The sequence below is a fragment of the Hemitrygon akajei genome, chromosome 5 (assembly GCF_048418815.1).
Source record: "Hemitrygon akajei chromosome 5, sHemAka1.3, whole genome shotgun sequence".
NCBI lineage: Eukaryota > Metazoa > Chordata > Chondrichthyes > Myliobatiformes > Dasyatidae > Hemitrygon > Hemitrygon akajei.
In genome coordinates, this window is record NC_133128.1 from 74,083,214 (window position 1) to 74,107,825 (window position 24,612).

General features: G+C 40.1%; 1 protein-coding gene across 5 annotated transcripts in view; it reads left to right on the forward strand.

The window, feature by feature from the left end:
• The window catches only part of LOC140727876 (ribose-phosphate pyrophosphokinase 2-like), a 43,869-nt gene extending 20,860 nt beyond the window's left edge, over positions 1-23,009 (forward strand). For all 5 annotated transcript variants that reach the window (XM_073045778.1, XM_073045780.1, XM_073045776.1 and 2 more), the window contains 5 exons: positions 9,621-9,719; positions 10,615-10,739; positions 10,928-11,101; positions 21,706-21,865; positions 21,952-23,009. In XM_073045778.1, coding sequence (XP_072901879.1) covers positions 9,621-9,719; positions 10,615-10,739; positions 10,928-11,101; positions 21,706-21,865; positions 21,952-22,044 — 651 coding nt within the window. In that variant the 3' untranslated portion in view covers positions 22,045-23,009. The remainder of the gene's footprint in view (positions 1-9,620; positions 9,720-10,614; positions 10,740-10,927; positions 11,102-21,705; positions 21,866-21,951) is intronic.
• Positions 23,010-24,612: the final 1,603 nt, after the last annotated feature.

A 24,612-nucleotide genomic window follows, 5' to 3' on the forward strand; every position in this document is an offset into this window, starting at 1 on the left:
CTGGTAGGTTTTTTAAAAAGAATCCTCAGTTTCTTTTGTGGAAAAAGTGATAATGAGAAAAATGGCTCATGAAACTTAAAAAAATGCCTAATTAGGTTTCACCTTGTGTTTCAGATTATTTTAAGACTCGAGGTGAAATGAATTTCATGAATATTGATCCATTTTCTAATTCAATGGTGTTTCACTGGTCAATCTGAAAGTGGGAATTTGTGTAAAATCACTGTTCTGCAGTTACTGATGTGAAGTATGAAGACTTTTGTGGCTCTTGATTTTGCATGGTCCAAAATAACTTATGTAAGCTGCTATATTTGGATAAATGTCAAAGATTCTGGAGAACAAATTAAATTTGTACTGGACAGGACACATTTATTCATTCACCCAAGCAGAGAATAAATGAGCATAGAGATAATTCCTGAATGTTTGAGTAGTGTGTAGAGTGCTGTACACATTTTTGTTCACGTTACGGGATGAAGTTGATTACAGAAAGGTGGTTTACAGCTGTGTACCAGGAATTACTGGAGTTATTTGCTTTGGAACTGAGTGTATTGTTACGAACCCCGTAACTGGGTCACTTACCAGCAAAGATAGAGAGGTCCGTTGAAGTCTGATGGTACTATTTTTAACAGTATTTATTAGTAAAAATACACAAAAATAATATCAATGCAAATATACAGATAATATACGTTGTCAATACTAAATCTGTAAAAGTGCGGGTATAATAATAATAAGAAATAAGCCCTATCGTTGTCTAGGGGATAATGTATTGTCCGATGGAAATATAAAAGTCACTTAGTTCATTCACGCTGCAGCCTTTGGTTGGAGTCAAGAGAGAGATTTTAGAAACTTGCCAGCTTTTCCTTTTTATGATGTCGATCCTTCGAAATTTCGTTGGTGTGGTCTCTTCTTTAGCTAAGCCGTTCTTCCGTGGTAAGCCCGCCAATTCCTAGGCAAAGGGAAAAGGACGCACGCGAGCCCCAGCGGCTGTCGCTATTAAATGCTGTCATGGGATTTCTAGCATTTCTCCTGGTGCATCTAAAGGGGTTGTTCCCCAGACCCTCTTTTATCCTTACTCACGGGGTCTCAGATGTCAGTCAAGTTGGGATGATGCAATCCCTCAACCAGCCCACTCTGGTCATCTCCTGAGGGCTTCAATGAATAGTACATTACTCAATACACAATTCCGTCTCCAAGAGACAATGGCCGTTAACCGTGGCTTTGTCTCGCTGAGACCAGGACACATTCTAAACCCTGTGTATTCTGGACGTCTCTCCCTCATTTCCTGGGTCCCAGACCCGAATTAATAGTGATCTTGCGATTCTCAAAAAGGAGGGGGCTACTTTGTACCCTTCGGCCCCTCAGAGTTGTGGCACATTCGTAACAGTATACATTTAAGTGAGATTTAGCTAATTGTCTTCAGAGAGGCTGATAGCCAAGCATCGTAAAATTAAAATAATTAGTATACAATTCAGAGGGAAGAACTTTTACTAAGATAGTTTTGTAGCTTGCTGCTGAAAGCGTAATAGAGGGAGAAACCGTATCCGCTTTAATTTTTAGAAAAAGTACATGGATGTGCATATCAGTTGCCATATGTATTACGTAGCAGAGCAAAGTAGGATTAGGCTTTCTCAACTAACAGACAGTTGTCTGAATGATTGCCACCTATCTCTCAAATTTGATTCTCTGAATGCAATTGTCTTGCTATGCTCACCTTAACTGAGCTACTGTTCAAGCGGAACGGGCGTACTTTTTGAGTGAAAGTGAGTGGAGGGGCATCATCTTGCCTGTTTAGGTCAGGTAGGTCTTTAAGGAGAAATACTTTTTTTTACAATTTCCTAATTTTTAGACATTATTTCTTAGAATTAAGTAAATAACACTGTCTGAGCCAGTTGCTAAAGAGGAATATTTTTATGGCTGAAGTATCTCATTTTCATCTGTACGTCTACCATAGATCTTGGGGAGGTATTTGTTCAACAAGGACCTGGATTGAGACCAAGATCTTGCACTTCATTTGTTCAGCCACTTGGGTGCTGGTCCCACTAATAAGGGAAATGCATTCCCAATCTTAGGCAATTTTGAGTTCTGAAGTGACTGATAAAACCTGTTCCACAGTTGAGAGGGGATGTTCCTGAAGGAGATTGAGGCCATAAGTGCTTTCTGCCATTTATTCATTCTCATTCCCAAGACCCATTCCATCTGACTTTTTGTTGTAGTCTTGCTTGTCTTTGCCTCCTAATCATAATTGTGAGTTCTGCAAGGTATCGTAGACTGTCAGATCAGTCAGACACATTTTACCATTCAGAATACCAGTTGAATGGCATAATTCTAAACGGTGTGCAATATGTCAAGATGGCTGTAATTGTGCATGGATATCTGAACGTAGCAGGACAAGTTGGCAGACGATTCATTTTAAGTGCAATAGAACTTGAATATTGTAAATGGAAGCACCTGAAACATAACAGAAGGTGACAGTAAAATAAGGATGGGGAGAATGCTGCTATTGCTCAGCCAGATACTCAGGATCTCTGGAAGGAGGTAGAGTTGTTTCACACCAAAGATTCCTCACCAGAATAGAGAGCAGTTAAAAGTCAAATGTATTTAAGTTGCAGAACTGCAGTTCTGAAGAGAAATGTGCTGCATCTTACTCTCTCCACATTTACGATCTAGCCTGCAAATTTGGACAGAGAAATGGGTTTTCCAGCATTGATTACGCTTTTTATAAATATAGTGTTTTGCATCTTAGTTCCATCATTTCTTTTTATTTTACATTCTCTCAACTCCATTTCCACTGAGCTTCTTTTGTTTCCTCCAGATGCACCATGTGTTTAATGTGTCTTCACCATGGCTGCCATTCAGTCATGGACTCCACTTGGTCGCAGGTATTGTTTTTGCTCTCTGGATCCTTCGTTCCTACTTTGCAACTAAAAACCTTTCTAACTTTTGAGTTTCATTCATCTGAAACAGTAACTTTCTCACCCTCTCTCCACAAATGGTATCTGGCCTACCCAGCATTGTTTTATATCTTTGCAGCTGTTACTATTGATTTCACTTTAACATGAGATATTAAGTGCTCCCATCAATCTTGTGAGGCCTGCTGTTGTCCACGTTAGTATACATTGCCTGTTTATTTAAAAGTTTTGTCCAAGCATTGACAAAACTTTTGAATAAAGCAGGTACTCAAAGGTATTCAAGTATCAGAATCAGATTTAATATCACTGGTATATGTCGTGAAATTTGTTGTTTTTCCGCAGCAATACATGGGGGGGGGGGGGGGGGGTGTGTGTGTGTGTGTGTGTGTGTGTGTGTGTGTGTGTGTGTGTAAATATAAATAAATAAAAAGATTAAAGTTTTGCAAAAAAGAGACAAAAATATTGAGGTACTGTTAATAGATCCTTGTCTATTCAGAAATCTGATGATGAAAGAGAAGAAGCTGTTCCTGAGATGTTGAGTGTGGATCTTCAGGCTCATCTACCATCTCCTTGACTGAGAAGAGGGCATGTCCTGGGTGATGGGGGTCCTTAATGATGGATGCTGCCTTTTTGAGGCATCACCTTTTGAAGGTGTCCTTGATGCTTGGTGGGGAGAGGGTTTTGGGGACTAGTGCCCATGTTGGAGCTGGTTGAGTTTACAACATTCTGCAGCTTCTTCCGATCCTGTGTAGGGCCCCTCCATACCAGACAGTGGTGCAGCCAGTTAGAATGCTGTCCATTGTACATCTGTGGAAATCTACGAGTGCCTTTGCTGACATAGCAGATCTCAAATTCCTAGTAAAAATATTGCCACGGTTGTGCCGCCTTTATAATTGCATCTGTGTTGGGCCCAGGATTGATCCTCAGAGATGCTGACACACAGGAATTTGAAACTGCTCGCGCTTTCCACTGCTGATCCCTCTGAGAACTGGTGTGTGTTCTTTCAACTTCCCTTTCCTGAAATCCACAACCAATTCCTTGGTCTTACTGACATTGAGTGCAAGGTTGTGGCTGCGACACCACTCAATCAGCTGATCTATCTTGTTCCTGTACGCCTCCTTGTTACCATTTGGAATTCTGACAACAATAGTTGGGTACTCAGCAGTTTTATGGTTGGCATTTGAGCTGAGCCTAGCCACACAGTTGTGGGTGTAGAGAGAGTAGAATGGTGGGCTAAGCAAGCATTCTTGAGGTGTGCCAGTATTGATTATCAACAAGGAAGAGATATTATTTCTGTTCTGCACAGTCTATCATCTCCCAGTGAGGAAGTCAAGGATCCAATTGCAGAGGGAGGTACAGAGATCCAGGAGCTTGTTGGTGAGAACTGTGGGTATGATTATGTTGTGTGCTGAGTGGTGATCAATAGGCAGCAAGTTGATGTAGGCATTACTATTGTCCAGGTAATTAATTCAAGGCCAGTGAGGCTGCATCAACTGTAGGCTTATTGTGGCAATAAACAACTTCTATCGGGTGCAGGTCCTTAGGCGGGAGTTGATTCTAGCTACATGCAACTTTTCATCACTGTAGATGTGAGGGTCACGGGAGAATAGTCATTGAGGCAGCTCACCCTGCTCTTCTTCGGCACTGGTGTGATTGATTCGTGTAGCATTAAATGATTTGACTGCTTTGATCATTCACAGTTTGAATGCAGTATACTTATCCTATCTAATCTATCCCCAGGAGTATTATTTATATTTGTAATCAAATTCTTCCTCCTTAGTGGCCTCTGAATTGCCCCAGTGTTGTTCAGTATTAATCTCTTGTTCTGGTTTATGCCACCATCTCTGTTGTTAATAGCCAATACATTCCTCACAAAGTCCATTTTAAGACACTGCTTTTTTAAAAGTTTTTAAAAGAGCTGTATTTTATCTGCTTGCTGGTCCCTTTATGAAATTAATTGCATGCTTTGGTTTGAAAGCTGCTTCTATTATGGAGAAAAAACTTCCTGAATCCATTTTGCACATTCACTCTTAACATGGTAAATAAAATGTGACATGTACAGTTAGTGCTGTTATGTTTTCTGAGTTAGCAGTTTTAGTACCAGCAGAATTTGTATACAACCACTACAGTTTTTTTTCACTTGGATGTGCACTTGTGTAGTTCCTTTTGCGGTTACTTTATTTGCCATAGAGTCAGAGCAATACAGCATGGAAACAAACCTTTCAGCTTGGTCTGTCCATGCCAAACATCTCCCTTTTAAATCTCTCCAAATCTAGTAGGTGGACAGCCTTGTTTTGGATTCCCTCTATCCAAGCATAAGATTGTTGGTGTCCACCTTATCGATTTCTCATAATCCTAAACATTTTATTATCTCCCCTAATTTTTCTACAAGCAATTCCTCAATATCTTTGAGACAGTAAAACCAGTTTATTTTCTTATGCTTATGATACTTTGCTTTTCATTGTTAACCAACAATGAAATGCCCATTAATCAGAGTACAATTTTCTGATTTAGATTTCTAGCTATGTTTGAAATGTTGATTATATAGGAAAGATTTTGGCTCTCTTAATTTTTATTTTTCTGACATATATAAATTGGTAAATATCCTTTAAATGTTTGCCAGTTTAATTCTTTGGCTGATGTCAGAACTAATTATAGTAGTTCTTCTTTGCTCTTAACAGGATCCTTGTTAAGCAGCAGTTATTTTCAACAGCCTCTTCAGTATTTCAAATTGAATGTATTCCCTTTCAGTCATTTCAACATCCATGACATATCTGCCCCTTCAGATTCCAATATCCTAATCTAATCTGTATTTATTAGCATCAATCTTTGGCCATGCCTTAAGCTGTGGAGTTGATGTGCCAGTTCTGTTTTTGTTCATTTTTTGTGCAGAGAGGAGGGATTTGGGGGTTGATGATGGTGCTGCCGTTCCTTTTTCTTTTCTTTCTGGGCTTCATGACTATCTGGAAAAGGACGATTTCAGAGTTGTATACTTTGATAATAAATGAAACTTTGAACATTTTTTTGAAGTTGAAAATACCTAAGTTTTCTTCAAGAACACATCCTGAAGCCATCTCTGATTAGGCTTATCTTTTAAATATGTAAATTTTTTGCAAAACTTGTTAGATGTTGTGCAGTTAGATCCTTGAAATATTGTGCTATATGAAAAGTGTTAAATAAATGAAGTTTGAGTTATCAAGTTCTAGTTGCAGTGGGTCTAGCCTATTTAACTCTAATCCTGTAAAACTGATCATGTTACATTTAATATTTCACTTCAAGATTGGATTGTAGCTGTTTTGTTGGTGTATTGAATGCAAGTGTGGAATTAATGAAATGGGGAATTTTTAAATGACAAGCTTCATTTATGCTTATTGCAAATAAGTGTAATTTATTATAATGTAAATTTTACTGTTTATATGCTTGCATTGAGTTCAGTAAGGATTTCAATGACAGTAAATTAAGTTTAAGAATAGTTTTGAGATCTATTCGTGATTGTCTTAAATATTAGGGCATAACTTTGGAATTGGTGTTTTAATAATCTGGCAAACAGCTACATTACTTATGGTTGGTTAACGCAATACACTGTTCAAACATAACCATGCAATATAAATTGGCATACTATCTTATTAATCTAATTATTAGAATGTCTCATTCTTCTTTCAATTGCATTACTGCCACTTAATATAAATCAGTCTTGGGATATGTTGTCAATATCTTGGTTGTGTGAGAGTTTCAGGTATTTTGAGTGTTGATTTCATCTTTGTAGTCTAAATACTGACAGAATTCATTCTGAAGATGGAGTAAAATAGCCTTTGGTGTCGGATGCAATTTCTGCACATTAATACAGCATTGGGCAAAGTGGAATATTGCATATTTTGGTGGATAACACCATTCCCTCTGCAGTGGCACAACAATCCAGCCAGACTGAAATCGTAGCAAAGTGAGCATAAACAGAACCAGCCAATTAATCCCAGATTCAAGAATTTTAATGCAAACTTGCAAATTGCTCCTCCGTAAGGGAGGTTCTTTGTTAACGGAGATGTTCCACAGTCTAATCCAAGCAAAAGCCTGAACTTACTCTTGGCTTCTTTTGAGGTAATGCCCATTTAATTGATATGATAGACCTACCAGAAGTTGCGGTGAACAGGGGAAATAATCACCTTGTACTTTGTGTTGACTCTGGACCACATGCAACCTCATGGCATCATATAGTGGCTTCCTTCAGTTAATGAGCTTCAGTAGAAGTATCTGTGCCATGAAAATAATGTGTACTTTGAGTAAAGGACTTCGGTGTGCTGTGCATTTTGAAGATAATTTTGAACACTGGTTAGGTCCATACCTAACCCAAGAATATTACTATAGGAGTTTCAGTGTGCTGTGTTCTATACAAACCATTTTCAGCTTCATTATCTTCAGCTCCTTCGTAGGTTGGAATGTTCATTGACTGCGGATTTGAAAACCGTTCACTTTTATCTGCTCATAAGACATAAGAGCAGAATTAGGCCATCTGGCCCATCAAGTCTGCTCCGCCATTCAATCATGGCTGATCCTTTTTTTAATCTCGTCCTCAACCCCAGCTCCTGGCCTTCTCCCCATAACCTTTGATGCCATGTCCAATCAAGAGCCTATCAATCTCTGCCTTAAATGCACCCAACAACCTGGCCTCCACAGCTGCATGTGGCAACAAATTCACCACTCTTTGACTGAAGAAATTTCTCTGCATCTGTTTTTAAAGGGCACTCCTCTATCCTGAGGCTATGCCCTCTTGTCCTAGAAGCTCCCACCATGGGAAATATCCTTTCCACATCTACTCTGTCTAGGCCTTTCAATGTTCGAAAGGTTTCAAAGAGATTCCCCCCCCCCTTTCTGAATTCCAGCGAGTACAGACCCAGAGCCATCAAATGTTCTTCATATGATAGCCCTTTCATTCCTGGAATCATCCTTGTAAACCTCCTGTAGACCCTTTCCAATGCCAGTACATCGTTTCAATATAGTGTACTCAAGGTGAGGCCTCACCAGTGTTCTATAAACCCTCAGCAGCACATCCCTGCTCTAGTATTCTAGACCTCTTGAAATGAATGCTTACATTGCATTTGCCTTCCTCACCACCGACTTAACCTATATGTTAACCTTCAAGGTGTTCTGCACTTGGACTCCCAGGTCCCCCTGCATCTCAGATTCCTGTATTTTCTCCCCGTTTAGAAAATACCACGCACACTTATTTCTACTATCAAAGTGCATGACCATGCATTTTCCAACATTGCATTTTATTTGACACTTTCTTGACCATTCTCCTAATCTATCCAAGTCCTTCTGCATCCTACCTGTTTTCTCAACACTACCCGTCCGTTCACCAATCTTCATATCATCTGCAAACTTGGCAACAAAGCCATCTATTCCATGATGGAATGCAAAAAAATTCTGCATGACATTCAAGCATGGATTGATAAATAGCTAGTACGGGGGTTCCCACCTGAGGTCTACAGAACCCTTGCTTAATAGAATTGGTCCCTGGCAATAATGGTTGTGAGCCCCAATTCTCACCTTATAATTATTATTATTGTTCAGTGAATTTTCCAGCCATTATGGTGTAGGTGCTCCTGTATTTTTAGAAGCTGTTTAGTTTTCTGTAGCTGGTATCACATTCTTGAATCTGGCTCTTTTATAGTTTAACTATTATCATTGGAATTTTGTTATCTCTAGATTTGGTATGAGACAACCATGTCTGCTTTTTCCTTTTACACTTTCTTCTCTTCTGTACTTTGTTCATTCTTTGTTCCTGTAACGGCCAATAGCAACAAGTTTTATGCCTCATTCTTGACATCTGAAGAACCTTTGGATCACAAACGCATCAGGATTCAGCCACATCATGAATCTCTTGAGGTGCAGCAGAAATGAGCAGAAATGTTGCTGAAAATTAATTCCATGATGTAACATCATCAAAAGGAGTAAGAATCAAATGTAAACTCTAACAGGCTTTTTATGTATTAAAAAAGACTTAATTCATTGCTAGCATGTAAAAAATTGGATAATTTATTCATGCCATGTTTGAGAATTCATGATTTTAACATATTTTTCACCAGTTGTACAATAATAGAACTGTGTTCTTTAAATGTTACCATTTTATGTAATTGAGATTTTTGTTTGTTTACAAATCTGAACTGTCTGATTTAATTTAGTCAATTAATTGTCACATCTTTATGGGCATAAATCACAAGGCATCAGTTCACTTAATTTGATCGAAAATATCTCTGGGCATGGAGGTCCTGCTTGGCGCAGTTGTGATTGCTGAGATGTACAACTAAGCAGATTTGAAGGATTGTTGCATATAACTGCTGTAATTAAACAACAGGATGTTGAAAATAGCATTTTATTTCACAGCATTCCTTTTATTGAAGGGCATAATACATGAAAAGTGGTTATTTCTTCCAATACCAATGTACAGGATAGGATTATTGGCCATAGACTTGGCAGCTTAAGAGGCATTTAAACTGACAAGTAATGTGTTACAGGTCATTTACAGGCAGATGGAGTTAGTTTAGATTTATACAGTTTAGGGGCTTGTCCCTGTGCTCTACTACTCTATATTCTGATCAACGTCGCCTCAACCTCATTCACCTATAGTAAATCAATTCTTGCAGAATGTTAGTTGAGGCACTTGCTGGCAATTAAACATTTACACTAGAGATTTTATTCAATTATGTCTTATTTTAGAGCCGTGCCCCTATTTCTGCAAAGCTTGTGGCCAACATGCTGTCAGTTGCCGGAGCAGATCATATTATCACCATGGATTTGCATGCCTCTCAAATCCAGGTGAGTGTAAACTACCTCTACCCTCATGAGGTGTGTTTCAAGTTTAATTTCATTGTGTGAAATTTCTTCAAATGTTTTACAGGACTTAATACACTTTAAAAACTCCATGATTCATTATTTGATATTATTTAACTGCATAAGTTTCTTTTATGTAACCAATAGAAATTTATAAGATTTATCTTTCACATATTAGTCTTCCCATTCTTGAAGAAAAACAGTATTTAATAATCTATAAAAGATTGATTAATATTGATAGCACGTACTGAACTAAAATTCTGTCTTTTTACATGTTGCTGTACCATTCCGGTTAGCACTTCGTGAAAATGTTAGTTGAACTGTCTGCTGGGATTGGTGTACAGGTGTTCTATTTTGACATTGTAACTGGTGGAACTATCGCATTGTTGGACACTATTAAACCTCAAATCAGCATGGGGTAATTCCAATGTTGATGTGCATTGAGATGTGGCTCCTGAGTGAGGCAATGGATTGAGGCAGATGTAAATTGGATAATACTGTGGAAGAGTTGAATTGGCAGCCTTCCCTCGTGCATTATTTAATGAATCCCACTACTGCACCTACTTACCTGGTGTCTATAGTGAGGTTCTTTCATGGTATTCTTAAGCAGTCTCTGTGGGTTGAGGGTAACTTCTACAGTTCCATGGGTCTGGAAGTGGCTCTTGTGGGGCCAGCATATGATGCCACAGTTAAAACAGGCGGTGGTTGATGGGCCACCTTGAGGTGTTGTGTGAAATGCTGTATATATTTATATATATAAAATAAATAAATAAATTACAGGTAAGAGATTTGTAACCAGGAAATTTCAATATTCAAACCTTAGTTAAACAAAATGTAACCATTATTGCTTTACAAATTTGCATTAATTTTCTTTGGTCAGGGTTTCTTTGATATTCCTGTGGATAATTTGTATGCAGAACCAGCAGTACTGAGATGGATAAAGGAAAATATTCCAGAATGGAGGAATTCTATAATTGTCTCTCCAGATGCTGGTGGAGCTAAAAGGTGAGTTGGAGGGGACAATTTGGGGAATTGCATGAGTCAAGTTTGCTCAGAGAAAAAGGAATTGATGCCGTTCGCTGTTTCTAGTTAAGGAGCAAATTGCATTTTAATTTGAATCACTTGTGCTTTAGAAACACAGGCATTTTGAGATTACTGGTTTATTGTAATCCAGTTATCTTCTCTACCTTCAGGGTGACATCAATTGCAGATAGACTGAATGTTGAATTTGCTCTAATCCACAAGGAAAGGAAGAGAGCAAATGAGGTGGACAAAATGGTGCTTGTTGGTGATGTTGAAGGCAGAGTGGCCATTCTTATCGATGACATGGCAGACACATGTGGAACCATATGTCACGCTGCTAATAAGTAAGTGAATCTGGCCAAATATTTTCTGAAGGTTGGTTTACCAGTGTGGTTTCTTGATTTTTACATATGTGCTTGGAGGGGACAGTTGGGGGAAACCTCAGACTTTAAGCCTGTTGTTTCCTTGAAATGCATTTCAGGATTAAGAAAGATGTAATAGGAATTAGGACTAAAAAGTTCAAAGTAAATTTATTGCCAAAGTATATGTATGTCACCATATACAACCCTGAGATTCATTTTCTTGCAGGCATACTCAATAAATCTATAGAATAATAACCATAATAGAATCAATGAACGACTGCCCAACTTGGACGTTCAACCGAAGTGCAGAAGATAATAAACTGTAAATATAATAAGAAATAATAATAAGCAATAAATATCAAGAACATAGAATGAAGAATTCTTGAAAGTGAGTCCATTGGTTGTGGGGTATTTCAATGATGTGAAGTTATCCCATTTGGTTCAAGAGCCTGATGGTTAAGAGATAATAATATTCTTGATCCTGCTAGTGTGGGTCCTGAGGCTCCTGTACCATCTTCCTAATGGCAGCAGCAAGAAGAGAGCATGACCTGGGTGGTAGGGGTCCCTGATGATGAATGCTGCTTTCCTGTGACACACTCCTTGTAGATCTGCTCAGTGGTGGGGAAGGCTTTACCGTGATCAGCTACTTTTTTCTAGCATTTTCAGTTCAAGGGCATTGGGTTTTCATACCAGGCTGTAATGCACCTAGTCAATGTACTCTCCACTGCACATCTATAGAAGTTGATCAAAATTCTAGATACCATCCTGAATCTCCACAAACTCCTAAAGAGGTAGTGGAACTGCCGTGCTTTATGGGCCTAGGACAGGTCCTCTGCAATAATAACACTGCGGAATTTAAAGTTGCTAACCCTCTCCAGCTCTGTTCCTCCAATGAGGACTGGCTCATGTTCCTCTGGTTTTCTTCCACTGAAGTCAATAATCAGCTCTTTGGTTTTGCAGACCTTGTGTAAGAGGTTGTCGTTATGGCACCACTCAGCCAGATTTTCAATTTCTCTCCTATATGCTGATCTGCCACCATCTTTGATTCAGTTTACAGCAGTGGTGTCGTCAGCAAACTTGAATATGCCATCTGTGCTTTGCTTAGCCACACAGTCATAATTGTAAATGGAGTAAAGCACTTGTATTCCATTTTGCATTCAAAATGGATGGTGCTTAAGTGATTAAGCAACTTAAAAGCCCACTCACAGTATTTATATTTAAACTTCATCAGTTGAAGATTTTGGATCTCTCTTTAAGATCAGTCTTTTGTGAAATCAAATGCTGTGCTAGTTACGTCTCCAAGAATCTTGCAGAAGCCACTCTGCAGTATGTGCACTAACTTATTAAAATAGGACTTTATACCTTGCAGGATTCAGTTCCTTTTTCTAATGGCTGGACATTAAGTCACTGCAATGTTACTGCTTCCTGGCCAGGAAATCATTCTTAAATCTTTGAATGATATGATGCCCTGCTAGTGTGCACATAATGTTGACATGGAGATTGCTTCTAGATTATATAAGTTCTCTTTCTGTGGTCCTTGGAGGTCATGAGAGCATGTTACTTTTTGTCAAAGTCATACAGTACTAGAGCAGAGAAAAAGTCCCTTCAGCCCAAATAGTCTATCCCGAGCTATTATTCTGCCTAATCCCATCGTCCCACATCTGGACTATAGCCCTTCATATGCCTACCATCCAGGTATTTATCCAAATTTCTCTTAAATGTTGAAATCAAACCCACATTCACCACTTGCGCTGGCAGCTTGTTCCCCACGCTTAGCAATTTTCGAATGAAGAAGTTCCCCCTCTGGCTTCCTTTAACTATGAGGTCTAGTTCTGTTCTTACTCAGCCTCAGTGGAAAATAGCCTACTTGCACCTACCCTGTCTGTACCCCTCATAATTTTGTATATCACTATGAAATCTCCCCTCTATTTCCTTTGCTCCAAGGAATCTATTCAACCTTTCCTTAACCTTAGATGTTCAAATCCTGCAAGCATCCATGTACATTTTCTCTGCACTCTTTCAATCTTATTGATATTTTTCCTGTAGGTAGCTGACCAGAACTACACACAATCCTTGAAATTATTCTTCACCAATGTCTTGTACAACTTCACTATAACATCAGAACCCCTGCACTTGATAGTTTGATTTAATCAAAGGTGTACCTGTTATTTCTACCACTTTTAATGTTTCATACTTCATGTATGTTCAAGTTAACAAATGAGTTGTTGATAACTATCAATTGGGGAAAAGACCCGAGTTTTATTTCCTTTTGAGATCAACTTTAATTAAACATTTCCATGGTTGCACACAATGAATAAACCTTAAATGCTTATTAAACAGTCAACTCTCCCTCCAGTACAAGCATGGTTCCTCCAGAAGTTACTAGTAAACTCCAAACTAGAAATGCCAAAGAAATTTGCTGAGTAGGAGCTTGGAAAAGAAAGTCGCTTTTAATGCACTACTACCACTCCACATGTGATTCTGCTTCCCTCGTGCAGTTTATACATAATGGATGTGTAATTTGTTTTAATGTTCCGTGAAAATCTCAGTGCTTTTCTTTTGTTCCCAATACGGTCTTGATATTATGGTTCTCAAACTTCTCAGTTGGTCTGTGCAGAAGAGAAAGATTTTAAAAAATGCTTTGTTTCAAGCAGTAATTGAGATGGGGCACTGGAGTAGTGGGTGTGAAATCTATGCAAGAGCAGGAACTATTGAAAAGGGCAAGTCTCATTGTGTGCGAGTTTCACCTGGGTCAATAAAAAGACGAGGTTTAAGCAGTTCAGCTTTTGTTGGAGTGGACAAAATTAGAGTAGGGAACTGAGGCTTTGGCTCACGAGGTGGGGGCCAAGGTCTTGGAGGCCATTTTGGATTGTCTATGATGTGAGTGGGCCAGTATCAAAGTCTAAGATCTGATGCTTCGGCTCAAGAGGCTTCAATGAGGGGGCACAGGTGAGTAGCAGGTAAGAAGAGGTACGGTTTCTTTTTATAGTACTTAACAAAAAGGATACTAAATTACAGCTGATTAAATAAAATAGAGATGCAGGATCAGTTGATATGATGTAGCTGCATGATGTGTGAGCTAGTGGACTCCATTGTGGTTCTGGATGACTGTATCTGCAGAAACCTTGCTGGCCTGAGGAACTCAGACTCAATGTCTACCTGGAATTTAATAGTGATGCATAAGGGAGGGGCAGAGTTATCTGGGCACGGGAATCTGTTATAAGGAGACAGTCATACCCTTTAGATTTACTTGTTCAAGTTTCAGTCTTGTGTCCAGGGAAAAGAGGACATGACAACCCTTAGGGAGCTTAAGGTAAGGGAATCCTTAGGAGGCAGTCATCATAATATGACAGAATTGACTCTGTAATTTCAGAGGACGAAGGTAAAATCAGATGTGTTTATATTACAATTGAGTAAAGGCAACTACAGGGCATGAGACAGATGGCTGAGTTGATATGGAAGGGGCCACTAGCATGGATGAAGGTAGCGCAGTAATGGCTGGAGTTTCTCGGAGTAATTCGGAAGACAGAGGATTGGTTCATCGCAATCCTAGGTTCATCATATTTGTACTTACATCCCTTGTGCATATCGAGCTACTCCTTGCCCCTAATTATCTCTGACCATTTATCTGTTCAGCTAATTCCTGCAAACCAACCACTGGTTAAACCACTTCAAAGGGAGATGAAGAACTGGCCAGAATAAGCATCCTCAGCATTAAAGACCGCTTTGAAAACATGGACTGGTACATGTTCAAACAGGTGGTTACGTATGACTATCACATTAATATCGATGAACATGTGAGATCTGTGACTGGCTAAAAAACAGAAGTGCACTGAGGACATCACCATTTTTAAACATATCTAACTTGAGGGCAAACCAGAAGCCATGGCTGACAGTGGAGGTATGAGCACGGCTGAAGATTGGGATGCTGTTTTCAGGATCGGGGGATAAGACGGCTCTCAGGTCAGCAAGACCTGTGCTTTCCCACACCATCAGGAAGGCAAATCAGGATTATTCACATTTCTGTGACAACAGAGACAATGAGCAGCATGTGCAGGGCATTCTGACCATAATAGTCCACAGTTCCACCCTGCGCATCAAGCACAGTGATGCTTCTCTCCCTGATGGGCTGAATGCCTTTTGTGCTTGGTTTGGTGCATGGAATGATGTGCTGGTGAGGAAGCCCTCCCCCTCCCCCAAGTCAACCAACGTAAAGCTGCAGGGCCTGATAACATACCTGTTTAGGTGCGGAGTGACCGTGCAGCTTAGTTAACTAAGTTCTAATAGACATCTTCAACATCTTTCTGGAACAGTCCACTGTCCCCTCAGGCTTCAATGCAGCCACCATCATCCCAGTGCCCAAGAGGCCAACAATAGCCTGCCTCAATGACTACTGTCCAGTGGCACTGATCTCAACAATAATTAAGTGCTTTGAGCAGTTAGTTATAATCACTTTAACTCCCATCTTACTTAATTGGACTCTGTCCAGTTCGCTTATCACTTAATGCCATAATCTCTGCACTCTACTCCGTCCTGTCCCACCTGAAAAATAGTGCCTCATATGGCAGGATGCTGGCATACGATGGCTCATCAGCTTCATCACAGTATTTAATACGATCATCCCTCAAGCTGGTGGGTAAACTGTCATTGTGCAGTCTCAACACCTGTCTTTCTTGACAAAGGCCAGCTTCAGTCAGTGCTGGCAGAAACCTCTCTCGCTCCAGAGCTACATCCTCAGCCTGCTGCTGAAAAAGCCACCACACGCTTTAAGAAGGGAGGGAGGCAGAAGAAAGTATATCATTGGCCAGTCAGTGGTTGGGAAGATGTTGGAGTCCTTTATTAAGGATGTATTAAGGTTTCAGGGTACTTGTTGGCACATGTTAAAATAGACCAAAGTCAGCTTGGATTGCTTAGGGGAAATCATGCCTGATAATCTGTTGGAATTAATTGAGGAAATAACAGGCAGGATAGACAAGGAGTCATAGACATTCTTTACTTGGATTTTCAGAAGACCTTTGACAAGGTGCAGCACATGAGGCTGCTAAAGAAGTTAAGAGCCCATGGTACTGCAGGAAAGATAATAGCATGGAACAAAGATTGGCTGAAGGTAGAGTATGAATAAAGGGGGCCTTTTATGGTTGACTGCCAGCAACTAGTGGTTTCTGAAGGAGTTGGGTTTACTACCTTTCGCATTGGGGTCTGCTACTTTTTGCATTATATATTATTGATATGGATGACGCACTTGGCTTTGTGGCCAAGTTTTCAGATGATAGATAGGTGGAGGGACAGGTAGTGTTGAAGCAGAGATCTGCAGAAGGACTTGGACAGATTAGAATGGGCAAACTAATGGCAGAGGGAATGCAGTGTTGGGAAGTGTATGGTCATGCATTTTGACTGAAGGAATAAAACTATTTTAAATGGGAGTAAATTCAGAAATTGGAGGTGCAAAATGACTTGGCAGGATTCCCTAAAGGTTAACTTACAGGTTGAGAGTTTGGAGTAAGGAAAGCAAATGCAATGTCAGCATTTGCTTCAAGAGGACTAGAATATAATAGCAAGGACATAATGCTGAGACTTCAAGGCATTGGTCAGACCACATTTGGAATATTGTGAGCACTTTTGGGCCCTGTATCTATGGAACATTGAAGAGGGTCCAGAGGAGATTTACAAAAGTGATGTATGGATTGAATAGCGCAGCAGATTCAATGGGCTGTATGGCCTAATTTTGTCCCTAAGTCTCGTATTCACTACCATATATTTGATATTATGAGCTTCGATGAGTATAAATGTAAGTGTGGCTGGTTGCTGGTATTTGCACAAATTTAGTGCTGACACAAAGATGAAATCCCAGATTCTACTTGGAGGACTGGAAATGTCGCAAAGATGAGCCTTTTGTATTTTGGATATGCTCTAAACTCCAATCATAAAGTGCTAAATACTTTTGAGGATGTTTGCCATAATCTTTGGTTTTTTTCCCATGCTGACTATCTTGTGTATGAATGAAAGAATTTACCTGCTTGTGAATCCCCCTCTCTGATTCTAGATTGCTGCAGATGAGCATGTTGTATAATTGTTACAGAACAAGTTCTGAAAAGTACAAATTGCTGAAATTAAAGCAATGAAGATTCCCAAATTTGACCTACAGTAAAAGCGTAGCATTCCTTGGTGTAAGCTTCAGTTTGGCTGTTTTGCTACTGTTGTACAAATCTATTTTGCTTGCTCAAATACACCCTATTCCCCTACAATGTTACATTTCTTGTTTCCTGATTAAAGGAATCATAAAATAATTAGGGGCAGAGTTGAGGGCTGGTGGAAAATGGCTGCTTCCGTGAACAAACTGCAGGCTCACCTTGATTATAATCTGTGATCACTTTAACCTGTTTTCCACTAGTTTTAGGGGCAGTGCGTAAGCTTTGTATGGATGAATACCGATGAGTGCATATTATGGTTTGCATCAGTATTGGTACTAGGATGATTCATCATCATTCCAGTTCAGTCAAAAGCTGGCTTCTAAAACCTTGTGCTTGAAATCTGGCTGTCATGTGGAAAACAATTGGAGTAAATGTGCCATTTGTAGGCTGGGGGATGTAACTAGCAGGGAACCCATGGGATTAGTTTTTGGCCAACCCAGTTCTGTACTTTTTGCATTAATGACCCAAAGAAAGGAACAAGATGTAAGACTCCTAAGTTTGCTGATCTAATTCAGATGAGTACCTGGGTGAGAGGGATATGGAACGCTATGGTCCACGGGCAGGTCAGTTGGAATACGGGGAGTAATAGTTCGGCACAAACAAGATGAGCTGAAGGGCTTGTTTCCGTGCTGTAGTCCTCTGACTTTATGCAAATAGGTGATAAGCTTTTTGTGAAGAGGATATTACAGAATCAGGGTTGGGTTAAGTGATTGGACCACAATCTGGCAAATGGAGTTTAATGTGCAGAAGTCTGACCTCATGCACTTCATTAAGAAGAACCAAAAGTTGGATTACTATGTAAATCAGGGGTTCCCAGCCAATACAATTAAGCAAGTGGTCCGTGGACCCCAGGTAGAGAACCCCTAATCTAAATGGAGAGAAACTAGCAATGAGTGACGTTCAGAGGGATTTTGATGTTCTAATATATAGAACACAAAAGATCAGCAGGTAAGTCCAACAAGTATTTAAGGCAAACAGCATGTTAGATTTTTTTTTTGACAAAGGAGGTGGGGTTTAAGAATAGGGAGATTGGTTTAAAGGTGTACATGGGGTTTGAGGTCACACCTGGAGTGCTGTGCACCTAAAAGAAAGATGCAGTAGCATTGGAGGAAATCAAAGGAAATTCACCTGGCCAATTCCTGGGATATGTGTTGTCCTGTAAGAGAGGATAGATACTTTATATCTGTATTCCTTAGTGATTAGATAAAAGTGGGATGAGCTTTATTCAAAGATACAATTTTTGGGGGGCAGGAGTTGTTCGACAGAGTAGTTGTTGACATATGTCTTCACTTGGGGTAGAATAATTAACGAGCGAATATAATCACAAAATAAGGATCCAGTTATTTAAAACTGTATGATCTTCCTGTTTCTGGCCTCACCAGCATGTAGCACGGTAGGCAATCCTGAGATCACAATTCTGGAGGTCCTGTCTTTAACTGAGCATCTAAATTCAGAACTCAATCTGCAGAAACTCATCACTCTTCCTACCTCCAACACACACAAAGTGCTGGTGGAACACAGCAGGCCAGGCAGCATCTATAGGGAGAAGCGCTGTTGATGTTTCGGGCCGAGACCCTTCATTAGGACTAACCGACAAAGTAGGTTGAAATCTCTTACTGTCTTTCCTTTCGGTTAGTCCTGACGAAGGGTCTCGGCCCGAATCGTCGACAGCGCTTCTCCCTATAGATGCTGCCTGGCCTGCTGTGTTCCACCAGCATTTTGTGTGTGTTGTTTTTGAATTAACAGCATCTGCAGAGTTCCTCGTGTTTACTCTTCCTACCTATGCCATTGATACCTACATGGACTGCGACCACTGGCTGCTCACCCACCCACATAAGAATGCTGAGGACTCATGTCCTGGACCTTGGCAGCCAGGAGGCAACATACCATCTGGGAATATCATTCTCATCCATGCAACCTCTTTTCTGTTCCCCTAACTAATGAATCTCCTATCACCACAGCTTAGTTCTTATTCCCACAGCCTTCCCTTCTGAGACAGAGCCAGATTTGGTGCCAAAGACCTGACCACTGTGACTTTCCTCTGCTAGTAATCCTCTCTAACAGTAGATGAGGATTTCCACAGGGTACTCTGCACTGGCTGCCTAATCCCTTTCCTCTTTCTGATTGTCACTCAGTTTCCTGTGTCCTGTACCTTGGTGTGTGTCCTATCCATCACCCTCTCAGCCTCCTGTTCGTCCAGTTCCAGCTTAAAGTTCTTAATACAGAGTGTTAGAAGCTGCATCTGGATGCACTTCTTGCTGGTGAAGTTGTCAGAGATACTGCAGGCAGGTCTTCCTGCCTTCCCATACCACATAGAGAAGCATTTAACAATCCTGCCTGGCATTCCTACTGTTCTAACTGTGCAAATATAAAGAATGAAACAATAAATGGGGAAAATGGGGAAGCTTTTTCAGCTTCTCTCACTCAACCCTCTTCTCGCTTGAAGCTTCAAAGAGTTAAAGCTTCAAATAACCACTCTAACACTGCCCACTCTAACAAAGGCCAGGCTCCACATTTTTATTTGTTATTGCTAATCAATTCTGATTGCTCATTGGCCCCTGTTCAAACACCAAACTGCCACAAATCGATGGCCTTGTGTACTTGATGAATCAGTGAGCAAAATCTTCTCGTGCTTCCAATCGGTGATTGACCACTGTTCAACGTCACCTGGAACAGATGAACTACACCACGGGATTCTAAAACAGGCAGCTGAAGAGATTGTGGAGGCATTAGTAATGATCTTTCAAGAATAATTAGATTCTAGAATGGTTCCAGAGGACAGGAAAATTGCAAATGTCACTCCACTCTTTAAGACAGGGAGGTAGAAGAAAGGAAATTATAGGCCACTTTTCCTGAACTCAGTGATTAGGAAGGTGTTGAAGTCCATTATCAAGGATGTTGCTTTGGGGTATTTGGAGGCACATGATAAAGGTGGCCAAAGTCAACATGGTTTCCTTGAGGGGAAATCTTGACTAACAAGCTGCAGGTATCCTTTAGGAATTAACAGGCAGAATAGACAAAGGAGTGTCAGTGGATGGTGTTTACTTGGATTTTCAGAAGGCCTTTGACTGGGTGTAACATGTGAGTCTGTTTAACAAGATAACAGCCCGCGAATAAGAAGATTGGCTGACTGGAAGGAGGCAAAGTGTCAAAATAAAGGTGGACTATTCTGGTTGGCTGCTGGTTAACTACTGGTGATCTGCAGGAATTGATATTAGGATTGCTTTTTTTCATGTTATATGTCAGTGATTTGGATGACAGAATTGATGACTGTGGCAAAGCTTGCAGATGACCGTCTCTTCGGCTGTCCATCGATTTTCAATGATGACTGAGGCCTGGGCAAGGTTGTATGGAAGACCTGCAGTTGCCCATGCTGGAAGTCTCCCCTCTCCACAGCACCAATGTTGTCCAAAGGAAGGGCATTAGGACCCATACAGCTTGGCACCGGTGTCGTCGCAGAGCAATGTGTGGTTAAGTGCCTTGCTCAAGGACACAATACGCTGTCTCAGCTAAGGCTCGAACTAGCAACCTTCAGATCACTAGACCAATGCCTTATCCACTTGGCCACACAACCACACTTGCAGATGATACAAATATGGGGGTAGGGGCAGGTAGTACTAAGGAAGTGCAGAAGCTACAGAGGGACTTGAACAGATTGGGAGAATGGGCAAAGAAGTGGCAGATGGAATTTAGTGTAGGGAAGTGTATGGTCATGCACTTTGGTAGAAGGAATAAAGATGTTGATTATTTTGTAGACGGAGAAAATTCAAAAAAATAACCAGAGGTGCGAAAGGACTTGGGAGTTCTTGTGCAGGATTCCCTAAAGGTTCAATTGCAGGTTGAGTCTGTGTTGAGGAAGGCAAATGCCATGTTAGCATTCATTTTAACAATTCTAAAATATAATTAAGTGCGAGGATGTGTTGCTGAAGCTTTATAAGTCAATGGTCAAGCCACACTTGGAGTATTGTCAGCAGTTTTAGGCCCCTTACCTAGGAATTCATTGCTATGTACGGTTGTTGTTGCTGCTGACTCACTGAGTGTACTTAAAGCGGAGTTTGATAGGTTTTCGTAGGTCAGCATGAAGGGTTACATGGAGAAGGCAGTGGAATGGGGTTGAGAGGAATAATAATTCAGCCACGATGGAATGGGAGAGCAGACTGAATGGGCTGAGTAGTTTAATCTGCTCCTATGTCTTTTTAAAAGATCAGCTTTACCTTCCTGTGCCTCCAAGCCAGAACACCATTGTGTTTTACCTTGTACATGGGATCAGACACAATGTGAAAATCACAGAAATCATTGCTTAGTCAACCATTGTCTTTCCGATGCTCAAAGGGAATTTTTTTCTCTCTATTTTACTGTTATTTGCTCAAGCTTTTGGTTTTGTTTCCTATTCAGATTGTTGAGTGTTGGTGCAACCAAAGTTTATGCTATTCTTACCCATGGCATCTTCTCTGGCCCTGCAATTAGTCGAATAAACAATGCTGCTTTTGAAGCTGTTGTTGTAACAAACACCATTCCGCAAGAAGGAAAAATAAACGATTGCTCAAAGGTTCAGGTAAAAATAATCCGTATTTGACTTTCATAGAAAATAATGGATAATGCTTTGAATGCACAAACTTAACATGTCTACTTCCCTTTCAGGTGATTGATATATCTATGATCCTTGCTGAGGCAATTCGTAGAACTCACAATGGTGAATCTGTGTCATATCTATTCAATCATGTTCCCTTGTAAGCTGAGTTTCCAACACTTTCCGCTGGACGAACATTGTTCTACATTTCTGAAGAGATCATCACTACTTACAGGAATATACAGTTAACTAGTCACCAATTCACTGTCACTACACATACATACTTGCATGCTGAAAGCATGAAAGTGTAACCATTTCTACATTTTATGGATTGTTTTGCACTTGCTGTCAGCAATTCTATAAGAAAAAATGTGCTGTGTACAGACAAGGTCCTGTTTTTTGTACTTTATTAGAAATGTAAGCCCTTCAGGTGAATTTCTATGGAATATAATTCTTGTTAATGGTTATGTGGCTTTTCTACACAACAAACTATTTGAATACTTGTGGCTATATGCTGATTCCTTTTATGTGAAACAAATGTTTGGAGGAGGAAAATGCAATGTTTAGGATGCAATTCAGTAATTCTCAAACAGACATTCCATTAAAGTCGACACCTGGACCCGGCTGGAAGCCTGAGAAGTGTTTATGAGACATTCCATTAGATTATTAATAAATGTTTTGTTGATTTTGTCACTTTGCATGCTGCAGCAACAGGAGCAAACTAATCAGTGGATTTGCAAATTGATTTAATGAATTCAAATCCCTATACAATTCTTTAATAATTGCAATGCACTGGGTGGTTGTAAGTAAAAACTCTGAAGAAAAGGGTAATGTGCAGTAATTCATAATTTTTGTTCAGAAGCCAATTGTGTGTGTGAAGTAGTTTGGAAACTGTAATTCTAAGTTCTTAAACATGAAGCAACTTTTTATTCAAGTGAAAACGATGTCCGGTCTCGTTTCTAAATTCTGTAAAGTTCAACTGTAACAAATTAAGTTGTTTACTGAAGTACTGGGTGAAGCATGTGCTCTTAAGCATTGCAAATAACCTTAAGCAGATTTTATTGATTACATGAACAGACTGTTCTGAAATTAAGAAATTGAATAAATGATTTGTAGAACTTTTTAAAAATTGTTATCTCTATCTCTTTGCACAGCATTGTTGAACGAGACTGCAATCCCTGTAAAGGATTCAGCCCCCAACCCTTTGTTCATATAAATATTACAACCAGGGATTTTGATCAATGACATGCTCCTTTTTTTTCATGGGAAAGCCCAAAAAGCACGAGAGGCAACAAGAATATGCCTGTTACTGGTGTAGGCTAGTACCAAAACCTGTTGGACTGACTGTGGTTTAATTTTGCTGTTGTCTCCAATTTAACTGCAAAACAGAAATAAATTTTTACCGCAAAAAAAATTAGTGTTGAAGTTCTTCTCAAAAGATGTTACAAAAATATCTCAAGCTCCATCGTTCATACAACCTGATTTCTCCTTCTCCAAAAGGCCTATAGACTATCTATACTATCTGTCTGCACCAGTCCCCCATAATTAGTGTTATTTTTTTTTTAAATGATTTAAAGTGAATGACCAGGAGTTAACTAATTGCAAAAGTGAGAGTTTCTGGATTGGCACCTTGGCTTTCTAGGGAAAGCTCCATGGGCATGGGTAGGCCAAGGCCAGAAGAAAATCCAAGATCTGAAGAACAGATGGTGGGCTGAAAGTGCTGCAGATCCAGAATCTAACCATGAAATCTGTTATTTGAAGTACCAAGAGCCAAATTAGATTGATCAACCACTGGAAAGACCAAAGATCCTCACAACTGTGACTCTTCTTGATTTGGACAAACCCTCTGATTTCATCTCACAGCAAGCTTGCTGTATCTTTTTGCTGCCTCTGACCAAGTTATTTTTTTTTAAAAAGCCACCTGCCAGCTTACAAGTCTTTGTGAGCAGTTAGTATCCCTGCTGATGTTCCAAAACTTAGCAAAGAAAATAGTCTGTCAAATCTGCAACCTCATCACCACGTACCCGAGAAGAGGAGGGCATACCAGGGAACCTCTGGCTGTAAACATGGTCACCTTCAGGAAAGGAGATGATCTATGGTGACTGCAAAATGGTCTCCCTGGCGTCGGTCAGAGGTAAAATCATCGCCAGGGTCCTCCCAACCACCTATCACAGTGGCTACAGAACTGTTCTTCAAATCAAAGTGCGTTCAGTCCATCTAGAGATAAATGACATAATCTGTATACAACTCCCAAGAGGCACATAAGGAGTAACACCAACCATTATAGATGCTCTTTTTAGTTTTGCTAAGACCTCGACCCCATTTAGTGGGAGTGCTTGTGATGCAGTATCCTTTAATTCAGGGGTTCCCAACCATCTTTATGCCATGGACCAATACCATTAAGCAACTGGACTGTGGACCCCAGGTTGAGAACTCCTGCTCTAATTTGACTCCAACATGTTTGCTTAACACTAGATCCAATCTCAGTACAGACCCGTGTCAAGCAAGGCTAGATCATTGCTCTAACACTTTTTTCCTCACCTCAGTCCTGCAGCAAGAGTCTCCGACCATCCAGGTCATGCTCCTTTCTTGTTGCTACCATCCGGTAGGAGGTACAGAAGCTGTGGGTCTCACACCACCAGGTTCAGGAACAGTTATTACCCTAAAACCATCAGGCTCCTGAACCAGTATGGATAACCTCAGCACAATTCTGAACTGACTCTATAACTCAT